The sequence below is a fragment of the Salarias fasciatus genome, chromosome 17, assembly GCF_902148845.1.
Source record: "Salarias fasciatus chromosome 17, fSalaFa1.1, whole genome shotgun sequence".
Lineage (NCBI taxonomy): Eukaryota > Metazoa > Chordata > Actinopteri > Blenniiformes > Blenniidae > Salarias > Salarias fasciatus.
Genome location: NC_043761.1, coordinates 21646524 through 21661546, shown reverse-complemented (window position 1 = coordinate 21661546; position 15023 = coordinate 21646524). Strand labels below are relative to the sequence as shown.

At 44.9% G+C, this 15023-nt stretch overlaps 1 protein-coding gene across 1 annotated transcript; it reads left to right on the top strand.

Moving 5' to 3' along the window:
* Nucleotides 1-7203: 7203 nt before the first annotated feature.
* On the top strand, nucleotides 7204-13354 carry LOC115404591 (uncharacterized). Its single transcript, XM_030113999.1, has 5 exons — nucleotides 7204-7556; nucleotides 8619-8673; nucleotides 8880-8956; nucleotides 10521-10877; nucleotides 11411-13354. The coding sequence occupies exons 2-5, from the start codon at nucleotides 8636-8638 to the stop codon at nucleotides 11620-11622; spliced, it is 684 nt and encodes a 227-aa protein (XP_029969859.1). The 5' UTR covers nucleotides 7204-7556; nucleotides 8619-8635; the 3' UTR covers nucleotides 11623-13354.
* Nucleotides 13355-15023: the final 1669 nt, after the last annotated feature.

The following is a 15023-nucleotide window of genomic DNA, read 5'->3' as shown; positions in this document are numbered from 1 at the left end:
ACGACTCACTACCCAGAAAAGTGTTGCTATCAGCAGTGTCCTTCCTCTTTCCTCTTGTATCTGCTGTTTCCCCTTCTCTCCTGTGGGTTTGTGCTCCAGGGCCTGACTGGCCACGCCCCCTCTGCTCTCCATCCCTCCTCCACGCCACACCTGAGTTTATTGAAGTCAATCACGCTCCCCATCAAGACTCCTGCTCTGCTCTGGTGCTCATCAGATCACCTGTTTTCCCCACCATGGTAACTACTGACTGTCTGAGGACAGAGGAAGTGGTTGCTGCTGACTTTTTGGCGTGGCGTCTTTCCTCGCTCCTGAAGTACCTTACTGTGGCGTGAAATTCTATTCCAACAGCTCCTGCTCATTTTATCACAACTTTTTTTTTTCTATTTTTGTCCAAAATCAACCTGGATGTCTTTAGAAGGAGGAAGCTGCTGCCGATATTTTTCTGCCTCACTTCCTGTTTGAAAACAGATTTGACACCAAACTGCAGTTCAGAACCACAGCGGCCTGGAGGACTAATACAAAGCTATACAGTTCGACTCGAGGTATGAGAGGTGACAGTTCTGCTTTGCTTTCACTTTTAATCATTTTTCAGTCTCTTATGAAGCAGTTTAATTACTTTAAATAAATTAAAGTAAATCCTTTTCAATGATTACCGGTTTGTCGATCTAGAGAAGAAAAAAGTCATGTTTTCAATGGTTTTACTGAAGCAAGTCTGCTCTCCAAAGTCTGAATGAATTCATTCACACCTGGAGGAGATGTTGGATGAACTCTGACCTGTATGTTTTTTGGGGTGTGGGAAGAAGCCATTGCACTTGGTGGAACAACGCAAACCACTGTTCCACCATGCCTGCCTTACTTTTCATTCTTTTAAAGCTCCAACCAGGTGTGGGGTGAAGGGTCAGGCTGTTGCCCTTCAGGTTCACTTCTTCTTCCAGGCCTGTGCTTTCTTCAAACCCAGGAAGTGACGGGTTCTCTTCCACAATTAGATCTTCTTCTTCTCCTGTCTTAAGGTTTCCTCACACTCGTCCTCTTCTTCCAGGGCTTCAGGGTCATTGAGAAATCGTCAAGGATTGACAAGCTGGTCTCAACATGTCTGAGGGGCCACAGTTTGAACTCTTCAGCAGGTGAAGGCTCATCAGCCTTTGCTGCCCACTCAGGCGAGGAGTTTAAAGGTCTTACATTATGCTATTTTTCAGTCACGTCATACAGGCCTCCGAAGTCCAAAAACATAGTATATAAGTTTGTTCTCCCCAAAATTCATCCTATGTTCGGAGTTTGAGCGGTCTGAAAAGTCACTCTGACGAGTCCTCCTCTTAAAGCTAGGGTTGGCGATCTTGGAAAACTAGCATGTAGCACGAATGTAGCATCTCCCAAGGCTCCGCCCAGCTCCCACCCCATTGGAGGAGCTCCGTTGCGAGCGGAGACGCAGAGACATTCCGCGCGCGCAGCACTTCCGCGTCCAGTGCGTTCCTGGCGTAACCTGTCCTCAGCGCTTCGTTTCTTTGTTTTTCTTTATTTGCATTATGCCAAGTATGGCGCACTCACCGGTAAGTAAAGCCCCAAACATTCTTCTCCGCCATTCTGCAACGACGCTCCGTCCTTCTACGCGCGCACTGAATCAGGGTCAGTGCACGCCATTGACATGTACGCGCAGGGGGCAGGTCGAACGGCGAAGGGATTTGATTGGTTTAAAAAAAGGTGTCCCGTCAAGACGATTGGTTGCTGTTTTTCCCGTTTTACTCCTGCTGTAGATGGCGGATATTTTCCAAACTACTTTAAGAACACGCTATGAATTGTTTCCCATCGGGTCATAAAGATCATTTTAACCAGTATTTAAAAAAATGTATCTCATTCAAATCGCCAACCCTAGCTTTAAGCGCCTGCAGGCTGTTTCCCGCGTTGATGGTGTCCCACGGTGATGATGTCATCAGCGCAACAGAGCACAATGAAAGTAAACACAGTTCCCATTACCTGTGGACGAATCTCCTCTTCCCCACGGATCAAGAGAAGCTCTCTGGTCTCACTATCTTGCCAATACTGGGTCATCTTGACAAAAGATATCTCAGCTGTGTCCAGAAATAACAACAAGCGCGCTAACGTAGCCACGCTGTGTCGATGTCATCACGTAACTTCCTGGATCTGTCCCTCCCACGAAAGCAGATAGAAAGCCGAGCCGATTAAAACCCGGGTCGATTGCAGGGTTGAACGGCCCGGGTCGAAATGCTGATTAAACCCTTTCACACTGTCATGAGGAGCCGATTATTAGCGGTTTAAACGGGTTTTTTGGCCAGTAGGAAAGGGGTTAGTTATCACCATTCTCTCTAACCAGCAAATGTGCCCTCTGCTGGTCAGAGTTGGCCACTGAAGCTGGATAGTACACACAATAATACACACATAATCTCTAAATTTAAGTAAAATATCCATACACATCCAACACATCAAATTAAACTACAGAAACTAATAATTCCACTTATTTAAGTGAAAGAACTGTATCTGCAACACAAAGGACAATATGCAAAAAATATTTAGGGAGAAAATTTCTACTTTCTTGCCTGAAAAATAGTTTTTCTTCTCTAAAACAAAGAGCTTTTACAATAGGGACATACAACTTCCCCTGTGAGCTCACTTAAGAAGTGGGCTGGGCTGTATGGAGGACAGCAGCTCCTTCCTGATTGGTCAAACTGAGAGTGTTACGATTCCCGGTCTCCCCGACAACAAAGTAGAGATGTACGAGTGTGTGTAGGATGAAAAATCTAAAGTCTCTGAAGGAATGCCTCAGAGGAGAGGGCTGTTTTTTTTTCTTTTTCCAAAAGCTTTCAGCTTTACTGTACCATCCTCCGACAGGTTTTTCGTCATGTTTGCCAACATTTTCATTTCATTTTAAGTAAAAAAAAAAAAAAAAAAAAAAAAAGGCTTTTCGGCCAGAATTGCAACTGTCACCTGGACCAGAAGAAAGAAATTTGCACAGTTAAAAACACAAAACTAAAAACTATCACAAATTAATATAGTCCTTTAATTTTCACAGGAAGACTAACAAAAGGAAAATATATGTAATATTTTATTAACTTCAACCTGAAAAAAAAATCATAAAAATGTCCCTTAAACTTTCCACGTTTAGGATGCAGTTTGCGATTAAAGGACGCATCAACTGGATTTAATACACACATGACATTCACACTCATTCGTTCATGAGTCACTTCATGCAAACAACACAATCTTTGGCAAAAGGACATCAAAAATGAAGTCATTTACAATGAAGTCGTTTACATTTATTACATGAATGAAATATGCTAAAACTTACAGTGTGGACACACACAACTCTCATATCTGGCGTGTTTCTCCGTGACTGTCGGTGTTTGCAGGCTGCAAACAGACACTGCGGTCAAGCCCGCCCTCATTTCAGAAAGCACGGTCAACCTAGCACTCAATTGATTCTGTGGTGCGCGCATACTTTGTGCATTACGGGAACAGCGTTTTCACAGTGACTTCACAATAAAAGCTGGGTTAAATTGAATGTGATCTTACTTTTGATTTGGTTAACCAAGTTACGCTCTTTAAGTTTTCACGACCTGGACTGACAGGCACAGTAAAATAGATAATCTTCTGCGACAATGTCAGAACTAAATCTATCAAATCAAACACCAACACACACCAAACACCAACAGACGCCAATAACAAATACCCTGTTACCAACAACCCACTCCACTTCTGTCTGATAGAACTCCCCCCCCCCCCCGCCCCCCCCGCCCCCCCCCCGCCCCCCCCCCGCCCCCGCAGGGTCCCATTCAACGATTGTCATCCAGATCTGATGTGTGGTTTCAAAATAAGAGCCCTCTGAAAACTGACATTTTGACTCATCCAAACGAATTCAAAGATGCATTGCTCCAAAACGCCCTGTTGCCGAGATACCATTCCACTTCTCACTGATAGACGCCCCCCCCAGGGTCCCAGTCACCGAGTGTCATCCAGATCTGATTTGTAGTTTCAAAATAAGAGCCCTCTGAAATCTCACATTTTGACTCATCCAGCCAAATTCAAAGTTGCATTGCTCCAAAACTCCCTGTTGCCGAGCAACCATTCCACTTCTGACTGATAGTCGACCCCCCCAGGGTCCCATTCACCAAGTGTCATCCAGATCTGATTTGTAGTTTCAAAATAAGAGCCCTCTGAAAACTCACATTTTTGACTCGTCCTACCAAATTCAAAGTTGCATTGCTCCAAAACGCCCTGTTGCCGAGCAACCATTCCACTTCTGACTGATAGTCGCCCCCCCAGGGTCCCAGTCACCGAGTGTCATCCAGATCTGATTTGTAGTTTCAAAATAAGAGCCCTCTGAAAACTCACATTTTTGACTCATCCAGCCAAATTCAAAGTTGCATTGCTCCAAAACGCCCTGTTGCCGAGCAACCATTCCACTTCTGACTGATAGTCGCCCCCCCCAGGGTCCCAGTCACCGAGTGTCATCCAGATCTGATTTCTAGTTTCAAAATAAGAGCCCTCTGAAAACTCACATTTTTGACTCGTCCAACCAAATTCAAAGTTGCATTGCTCCAAAACGCCCTGTTGCCGAGCAACCATTCCACTTCTGACTGATAGTCGGCCCCCCCAGGGTCCCATTCACCAAGTGTCATCCAGATCTGATTTGTAGTTTCAAAATAAGAGCCCTCTGAAAACTCACATTTTTGACTCATCCAGCCAAATTCAAAGTTGCATTGCTCCAAAACGCCCTGTTGCCGAGCAACCATTCCACTTCTGACTGATAGTCGCCCCCCCCAGGGTCCCAGTCACCGAGTGTCATCCAGATCTGATTTCTAGTTTCAAAATAAGAGCCCTCTGAAAACTCACATTTTTGACTCGTCCAACCAAATTCAAAGTTGCATTGCTCCAAAACGCCCTGTTGCCGAGCAACCATTCCACTTCTGACTGATAGTCGGCCCCCCCAGGGTCCCATTCACCAAGTGTCATCCAGATCTGATGTGTATTTTCAAAGTAAGAGCCCTCTGAAATAGCGCATTTTTGACTCATCCAGCCAAATTCAAAGTTGCATTGCTCCAAAACGCCTTGTTGCCGAGCAACCATTCCACTTCTGACTGATAGTACGCCCCCCCAGGACAGAAGTGGAATGGTTGCTCGGCAACAGGGCGTTTTGGAGCAATGCAACTTTGAATTTGGCTGGATGAGTCAAAAATGTGAGTTTTCAGAGGGCTCTTACTTTGAAACTAAAAATCAGATCTGGATGACACTTGGTGAATGGGACCCTGGGGGGACCCACTATCAGTGAGAAGTGGAAGGGTTGCTCGGCAACAGGGCGTTTTGGAGCAATGCAACTTTGAATTTGGTAGGATGAGTCAAAAATGTGCTATTTCAGAGGGCTCTTACTTTGAAACTAAAAATCAGATCTGGATGACACTTGGTGACTGGGACCCTGGGGGGGCCCACTATCAGTCAGAAGTGGAATGGTTGCTCGGCAACAGGGCGTTTTGGAGCAATGCAACTTTGAATTTTGCTGGATGAGTCAAAAATGTGAGTTTTCAGAGGGCTCTTATTTTGAAACTATAAATCAGATCTGGATGACACTTGGTGAATGGGACCCTGGGGGGACCCACTATCAGTGAGAAGTGGAAGGGTTGCTCGGCAACAGGGCGTTTTGGAGCAATGCAACTTTGAATTTGGTAGGACGAGTCAAAAATGTGAGTTTTCAGAGGGCTCTTATTTTGAAACTAGAAATCAGATCTGGATGACACTCGGTGAATGGGACCCTGGGGGGGCCGACTATCAGTGAGAAGTGGAACTGTTGCTCGGCAACAGGGCGTTTTGGAGCAATGCAACTTTGAATTTGGCTGGATGAGTCAAAAATGCGTTTTTCAGAGGGCTCTTACTTTGAAAATACACATCAGATCTGGATGACACTTGGTGAATGGGACCCTGGGGGGGCCTCCTATCAGTCAGAAGTGGAATGGTTGCTCGGCAACAGGGCGTTTTGGAGCAATGCAACTTTGAATTTGGCTCGATGAGTCAAAAATGCGCTTTTTCAGAGGGCTCTTATTTTGAAACTACAAATCAGATCTGGATGACACTTGGTGAATGGGACCCTGGGGGGGCCCACTATCAGTCAGAAGTGGAATGGTTGCTCGGCAACAGGGCGTTTTGGAGCAATGCAACTTTGAATTTGGTAGGACGAGTCAAAAATGTGAGTTTTCAGAGGGCTCTTATTTTGAAACTAGAAATCAGATCTGGATGACACTCGGTGACTGGGACTCTGGGGGGGCCCACTATCAGTGAGAAGTGGAACTGTTGCTCGGCAACAGGGCGTTTTGGAGAAATGCAACTTTGAATTTGGTAGGATGAGTCAAAAATGCGCTATTTCAGAGGGCTCTTACTTTGAAAATACACATCAGATCTGGATGACACTTGGTGACTGGGACCCTGGGGGGGCCTACTATCAGTGAGAAGTGGAACTGTTGCTCGGCAACAGGGCGTTTTGGAGCAATGCAACTTTCAATTTGGTTGGAAGAGTCAAAAATGCGCTTTTTCAGAGGGCTCTTACTTTGAAAATACACATCAGATCTGGATGACACTTGGTGACTGGGACCCTGGGGGGGCGTACTATCAGTCAGAAGTGGAATGGTTGCTCGGCAACAGGGCGTTTTGGAGCAATGCAACTTTGAATTTGGCTGGATGAGTCAAAAATGCGCTTTTTCAGAGGGCTCTTACTTTGAAAATACACATCAGATCTGGATGACACTTGGTGAATTGCACCCTGGGGTGGCCTACTTTCAGTGAGAAGTGGACTGGGTTGTTGCCAACAGGATTTTTTTTTTTTTTTTTTTTTTTTTTTTTGGGCGTCTGTTCGTGTTTGGTGTGTGTTCGTGTTTATTTTGATACTTTGTATTGTCGCAGTAGAATATCAGTTTCACTGTGCCTGTCACTCCAGGTCGTGAAAACTTAAGAAAACTAACTCGGCTAACCAAATCAAAAGGAAGATCTCATTCAACTTAACCCAACTTTTATTGTGAAGTCACTGTGAAAACGCTGTTCCCGTAATGCACAGAGTATGCGCGCACCACAGAGTCAATTGAGTGCTAGGTTGACCGTGCTTTCTGAAATGAGGGCGGGCTTGACCGCAGTCAAACAACTGCAGTCAAACAGACCGGTGTTTGACCGCCCGCCCACTGGCTGCTGCTGACATAGGCCACGCCGTGAAGTGTGTGTGCGTGTGTGTGTGATGAGTGTGTGACGCTTCGGCGCTCCGGAGTGCGGCTTCTCTCGAAGAACAATTATAAAATATAGTTACTTTGGCGCGGACAAGTCGTCCTCCTTGGACCTGTGAGGGATAAAACAAGAAACAAACTGAAGCCTGGAGACATTTGTGGTTTTATCGCGCATAATAATCCATATCGTGCGCTCCTCTCGCGTGTTGCGCACTTATTTTTTACAGGTTTTTATTTATTTTCTCTGCTGTTGTTGTTATTCTGATACAAAACCACTGCCGTGTCTGCAGATGTCTCTGTGAACACTGGTGAGTGTCTCCTACGGAAGGATTACTGGAGAAAAACGTGAGTTTTAATGTTTCTTCTTCCGTGTTTCACGCGCGTTCCACGCTTTTTACTGTCAAACCTTAAAACTGCACAGATGAGACTGACTTCATGCTTCTTGCTGCACATTTGCCTCTAACTGCATGGTTGATGTGATTTATATTTGTATTTTTTCCCTTATGAAGAACGGATGACTCAGAATGAAAGTGAAAGCAAAGGAACTCAAATAATCAAACTTATTAAAAAGCACTTTTGTTCTTTTCCGTAAGTTTTTAGGATGGTTGTTGTGGTTCTATATATATTTTTTATGGCTGTATCTCAATGTGAAGACACCCGCAGTGATTTCAGAGGCAGATCAGGAGCTCTGGCTGCAGGCCTGCACTCCCAAGCCTTCCTGTAGTGCAAGGAAACCAAGACAAGAGCCAAACTTTATAAGAAAATAAAAACGGCATGACCAGCTGGGGTTACTTTGCTGACAGTCAATGCAGTTTTTGTGGTCCTCGAGCAGGAAAATGCCACATTTAGATGAGCACTATCGCTTACACAAGACGATTATTAAACAGTGTCCCCGGTGGGCGGGCCGCTGCTGCAGGAGTCTTCCATTTTTTTTTTCCCATGTAGTCATTCTTATTCGCACCTCCCAGTTAGAGGGGATTGTTAGCAACAAAAACAGGGTGTACAAACTCAGCATTACTTTTGGGATACGTTATTCTATTTAATATGGCAAACATACCTTATGTTTGAATACTGGATTAAAAAGTGAAGCTGTGTTTTAGTTGTGGAAATCTGGTGAAAAGTTATGGAGCAATCAGGGAAAAGTCATTGAAAAGTGTATGAAATCTGTTTGTCATTCTCATTAACATGAATGAAACCATCTGGTTTCCAACCCTTGTGAATCGCTCTTCTTCTCTTGTCTCTCTGCTGCTGATGCTGCTGACGCTTGATGTTGAGCTCAGGGAGCTTTTTCCAAGTTCTCTGTGTAGTGACAGACCCAGTGCTGGTGTATCGGTGTCGTTGTAGCTCTAACTTTAAACACTTGAGGCTTCTGTTTGCATGTAATATCTTTTTCTTTTGTCTCTGCAGCCAAGGCCGATCTGGAGATGAGGAACCAGAGGAAACAAGCCGGACTGTGCTTCATGTAGGTGTTTGTTTACGGTTGATGTTGTGAGCACTCTAATATGTTATTTCACTTTTATTTAAAGTTAGTGCAGCATGTGCCAGTTAGTCGATTAGAAATTAGATTTGCTCACATCAGATAAACCCAGACCTGATACCTGACACTAGTTTCGGCATCAGTTCATCCTGAATTTTAATGTAACGTTTTTCTCTGGCTTCACTCTAAAGGCCGGATCGATGGAAGACGTTGACCTGTGTGGGGTTTCTTCTGATGATAGCTGCGCATTTCCCGAATCCTGCAGCTGGTGAGTAGCTGAATCGCGCATAGTGGTGTGTATTTCCTCGTATCTGGCGATACTATTCATGGGTCACAATCCGATACGATCCCGATATATCTCGATACCAGTGTTTTTGACGATCATTGCGATACTTTAGGAACAACTCATTTGTAAACTATTACTACTTCATGAGAAAACTTGTATGAAACACATTTTATTCATCCCAAATGCAACAGCAGCACTCAGGAAACTATATTTAACAGCAAACAAGTTGCAGGCTGTTTTTTCGTTCAAACAATAAATAAAAATAAAGGCTAAATATACCTTCAATAATGTAACATGTTCTAAGAAAATAAAGTGCAATCATAGTCAAACCTTGAATTGAACTGAATTGAATTGAATTGAATTGAAAGTCCTTTATTTGACCCACAGGGGGAAATTGCAATGTTAAGCAGCACAGAGAAAAGAATATAAATAGAAAAGAAATGCAACATATGAGAATTTACAAGGCCCAACCACACATAGAAAATTAACTAGGATAAATACAATTAAATAACAGATATAGACTAATAGCTATGAATTAGATAGATCAGGACAGTGTGTGGTGTGTGTTTGGACTAGTTGGAGCAGTGCTGGCTGTAGAATCTGATAGCAGCAGGGAGGAAGGACCTGCTGAGGAGGCAACGCTCCTTCACACACCTGGGGAGACGCAGCCTGTCCCTCACACAGCTCTCCAGGGCCCTCAGGGTGTCCTGCATGGGGACATCCTGCTCAAATTCATGTGGGTTGGTGGTGTTTCCGCTGTATTTGACTCTTTCGAAGCACATTTTGCAAATGGCGTGGCTCTTATCTGTCCCTCCGTCTTTGTTGTAAAAGCCAAAGCGCGTCCAGATTTCAGCTTTATAAATATTCCTCGGAGCATCTTCCAGTTCCTCCACCACGGGAGACTGTTGTGTGAACAAAATACCGCAAGACTATAGTGTAAAGAAGCCACTCAGGACAGTTCTTGTGAGATGCTGTTCTTGCTCTGGCAGACTGCAAAGCTCCTGGTGTGGTGTGCTACCAACTAGTGGCCAGGAGTAAAAGTGCAGCACACAAAAAGACGCTGCAGTGGATATTTGCCCAGAAAATAAATAATTAAAAATTGATATGGAAGTATTTTGAATCAATGCGAGAATCCCGTGACGTAGTACCGCGATATATCCCCGAATCGATTTTTTTAAACACCCCTAATCGCTAATACAATATTGTGTTACAAATCCATCTTCTTCACTTGTTTAATAGTTCATACAATTTAGAAATTGAAAATAGGGCTGTGCTGACCATCTCAGACCACTAGATGTCACTATATGGCCACAGAAAGCTGCTACAGCGCCACAGAAGATCCTCCAATATGACTGGATTGTTACTACAGTAGCATTAACACGTCACCTCCAACACCTTTGAAGGCTCCAGTCCACCACGGCGTCAGCAGTACACACAGCGCAGTGTGATGAATCATTCAGCACTGCTGTGACCTCCTGACCCCTGGTGTACTGCTCTCTGACCTCCTGACCTTCTACTCCTGTTTGTACCTCTGTGTCACCTGCAGGTCAGCAGGGGTTCACGGTGAGCGTTACTCCGAAGCTCCTCCAGGCGAAGGAGCAGGAAAACGTCTCGCTGACGCTGCTTTTCCCCTCGGACCCCGACGGACCCCCTCCACCACTGTACGTGGACCTGATGTGCCCCAAAACTGTGCGGAGTGTCTACAACTACGACAGTTATCCTGAGGCCAGGGAGTACGTCCATAACGACTACCGCGGCCGTCTGGAGTGTTTCAAGTTCCCCTCTGAAGGCCGGGTGGAGTGTTCCATCGCTGACCTGAGGCTGAGCGACTCGGGCAGATACGTCTTCATCATCGCTGCTGGTGATAAAAGCAACTTCACCAGTTTTGATCTCGTGGTTACAGGTAGGTCAACCTCACTGTGGCTCGTTTGATATTTTAAAACACGATGTTCTCGAGATCAGTCATTCTCCACTAACTTTCTATGCTGTTTCTCTGGCCATATTTGGTCAATGACTCGTCACACCATCAGTGACCACTAGATGTCACTGTGTAACAACAGAAAGCTGCTCCAGGACCGCAGGAAAACAAAGAAGGCTTTTTGTGGTCTAAAAGCTGAGGAACAAATTGGCAGAAGGTTCTGGAACAGCAGATATTGAACTAAGATTATGAACATGAATGAACAAATGAGACGTAGACATGTGTTTCCCTCTTCCTGACACATAAATGAATCTTGTGATCTGCTGTAGATCAGTGGACTGCAGACCGGGGGACCGAGCTCACTGTTAATTAATGCTTCATTCATAATTTACTCATGCTCAGCGAGCAATGCTGGTGTGTGAGCTCCAAAACCCTGCTCGATATCACTTCAATAAATTTTCAAGTTAGTAAAGAAAAATTTGAGGTTTCTTGTCGAATGAAATTTCTTCCGCCTGAAGGTGGGGAACTGGAGTTGCCAAGCCAGCCACCAAGCCAGCCACCAAGCCAGCCACCAAGCCAGCCACCAAGCCAGCCACCAAGCCAGCCACCAAGCCAGCCACCAAGCCGGATGGGGGTTTATGTATGTGTGTGTTTGATGACAGTGGTGATCGTCGCTCTTTTAATACGTTGTTTCACTTTTAATCCTTCCCATGAGGACAGTCAGTGTTAAAGGGTCCAGGTTTTCAGATTTAGGTTTGGAAACCACACATTTCTTCAATCTGTAGACATCATGTATATATAGTTATGTTTCCACTTTTCAAAAACTACATTGAAACTCTGAATGTAGGGTTTTCAGCTGACAGATCGCTACACAGTCTACCTCCGTTTGTTACAAGGCTGCTGTCAGCGGTCGCCAGTTCAAATGCTGCCAGTTTCAATGGCATGAAAAGTGAAATATATTATTTCACTGTTTAGCCAGTCCAGTGAATTTAAGCTATTCAATTCACTGAAGTGACCAGGCTTTAATGTGGCAGCTACAAAAAAAGCTAACAAATGAAAAGTGTATTTTTTTGAAAAGCTGCCATATCAGAAAAGTGAGAAGTATGAAAAGTTATCATACCTCACTGCCAGCACTTTATTAGATGGCGGACAGATCAAAGTGAAAATCTGCTGCTATCGAGCTGTCTGATTTTCATAGATGTGCCTGAGCTCATCTATACAAAAGCACTTTCAGGCCTCGTTCACACGACGACGACGATCAACTGAAAACGACTCTTTTCTCTGCGTTTTGGTTTCACAAACGTTTTGTGTTCAGACGGCGACCTCTCAAAGACAATGTTTACACACAAGGAAACACCAGAAAAATGGATGTCAGGCCACTAGTTGGTGTCACTGCTGATCTCCAACACGACCACACATCTACACACACTGAGAAGGAGACGATGTAAACACTGAAGTGCCTTCAAACTGTCTTCCTTCCTCGTTCAGGGATGTTGGACTAAGCTGGAGTTCAAAAGAACGGCACAACCATCTCCTCCACTGTTATTTTACCTGTTTACACAGAGATGGTTCCATCCTGGAAACAAAACCGTTGTCACTTTAACTCACAGCTAAAACGCAGAGAAAGTTTGCCGTTTTCACAAAAAAGTTGTCGTGTGAGCAGGTCCTCCAGGCTGTGTTCACACTTCGGGGTGGAGCTCACAAAAGATGAAAGAAATAAAATAAAGCTAAATATTCCTCTGTATTCTTACTGATACAAATAAGTGTTAAAAGAATTGTGAGCTCTGAAGCCGTGTTGCATTATGGTAGAAATGTAGCAGGATGCGTGTTGGAGTGGGACTCTTATCAGAACTCACCAACAGTTTCTCATATGAAAAAAGAACCAGCAACAGGAATCACTTTGCTTCAAGGAGGCAGAGCTTCTGAAACCAGGGATGTTCGATGTTGTGTTTTTCACTCCATGTCCAATACGCCAATATTGGCCAACTCTTAATTCTTAGTTCTCATATCTACTGATGAATATGTGCAGAGTGTTTTCCCCAACACTAACTCTCATTATTCCACTGTGATGCCTCTCTGATGCCTGTAAACTTCTCAGGACCCCATTTCGAACAAGCATTATTTAATGGGGTTTTCATTATCGCCATAAAATCCGTTACCAGTGTTAGATCATCATGTTAAAGGGACTGAAGTCAACTTTACAAAATGTTCCTCAGTGCTGCCGCGATAGGCGCTGTGGGGAACTGCAGCCAGCAGCCAAGCGGCACGGGAGCGTGCACCGTCTTCGTTTTTTTTTTGTTTTTTTGACTCGCGAGATAACGCTGATAAAGTCCTTTTTTCTTCGTGGTGGCACTTTTTTCGGGCTTTGATTGGATGCAGGTCGTTTGATGGCTGCTGAAGAATCCATTTGTATCCCTGCAGCAGGGTTTCTTGCAGGAACAAAGTTTGGATGGGGGGAGCGAGTGTGGTTTTTTTTTTTTTGGTTGTTGTTTTTGGGGTGGGGTGTGGTGCCGCGGGGAATGCTACTAATGTGAGCCGTCGGCTCGGGGGTGGGCGGGGGGTGCTTCCACAGCTCACGCAGCTGCCAGTGTTCGACCGTCGGAGAGTTTTGGGGGGGGGGTTTTCTCCTCTCCGTTGTCTGGGCACTGCACAATTTAGTGCAGACGGGGCACAGGGACTGAAAAGGTCTGGCGGAAACCCTACCTGCAGTGTTTTAGTCCGTGTCCACGGCGGCCATGTTCTTTCTGTTCCAGAGCTGTCGGGAATGCGCGTACAGCGTCAGTTTACGTCACATCCCCACGATCCCCACGAAATTCAGACCCCGAACTGCAACAAAGTCTGTGGCACACAGCCTGTATAAGGCAACAGACAGATACGCGGATGGGGATGTTATTTTAGGTTTTTGATGCTTCACGGCCCATTAGCATTGAAAAAACTGGAAATGCATGTGTAGTTTTTCACAAATCTTGCCTTAAGTCCCTTTAATATGAGCGGACCTGTAATATCGGACATCCCTGTCTGAAGTCTGTCACATCCTGCGTTGTCTGTTCTTTAGAGATCTTTCGGTCTGATCCACAGAACCGGTTTGAGCATAAACTCAAACCTGCTCATCAAACTGACTTGTTTGGTTCAGATTCTTTGCGCTAAACGAAGGACCGGAGGAGCATTAACTCTGGAGAGCGAACACAGCCTGAGGGAAAAAAAAGGGAGAGAGACACTCACTCTGACTGAACATGTGGTCAGTAGTGGAATCACTTTCCTTTACCAAATGAGAAGAAAGTGCGGGGAATGCACTTTACTCTACCTCATTGCCAGAGCAACACACTCATGGGTGGACAGCACCACTCATGCACGTCTGTGTTGCTCTGAACCTCACCAGGAACTGGTGCTGCTGGTGCAATAAGGAATCCTTCAATAATATGATGGAATATTCACTTGAAATGATTTTTATTGCACTGAGGTCATAGAACAATGACTACCGCAACTAAGGCAGAAAGCTTTCTGCCTCCATCAGGAGAGTCTCTCGTTCAAGTCAAAATTCTGGTGCTTGTTTTGACTGAAAGAAACGGTTCCTGCTGATGGCACTGGTCAGATGCTTTCAACAAGCTGCTCCTCACTTCAGTGAACTGTGGAGGTCAGCACTGAAGGAGAAACGAAACGAATATGTTGTGAAATGTATTTGTTGAATGTAAGAGCGGTGTACTATGAATAAACGTCTGCGGTTGTTTCGGGGTTGGGGTCAGACTGTCTTGACCTTTCTTCATGGTACACCGCCTCAGGTCACTGAATACCTGAATCACACCCAGAATGTGGATATCTCTGACAGTGGACACATGATTGGTGGATTTTTGTATATATTTCCATGAGGGATGCACTGATACTATTTTTTAAAGAACAAGCTTACTTTTAGTAACTCCCGGATGATGTTAAAGAATCTCTGAACTCTTGCTCTGCTGCGTACCGGCGGGCGATGTAGCTGACACCTGACGCCACGTAGGCCTCGCCGAGCTGGATCAGAGATCTTTACACTCCGGGTAAAATCAGACCTGATACTGACATTAGTATCGCTGCATCCCTAAGTTTTATTGATGTGTCAAATGTCTCCGGTATGTTTAGATATGTGTGACTCAT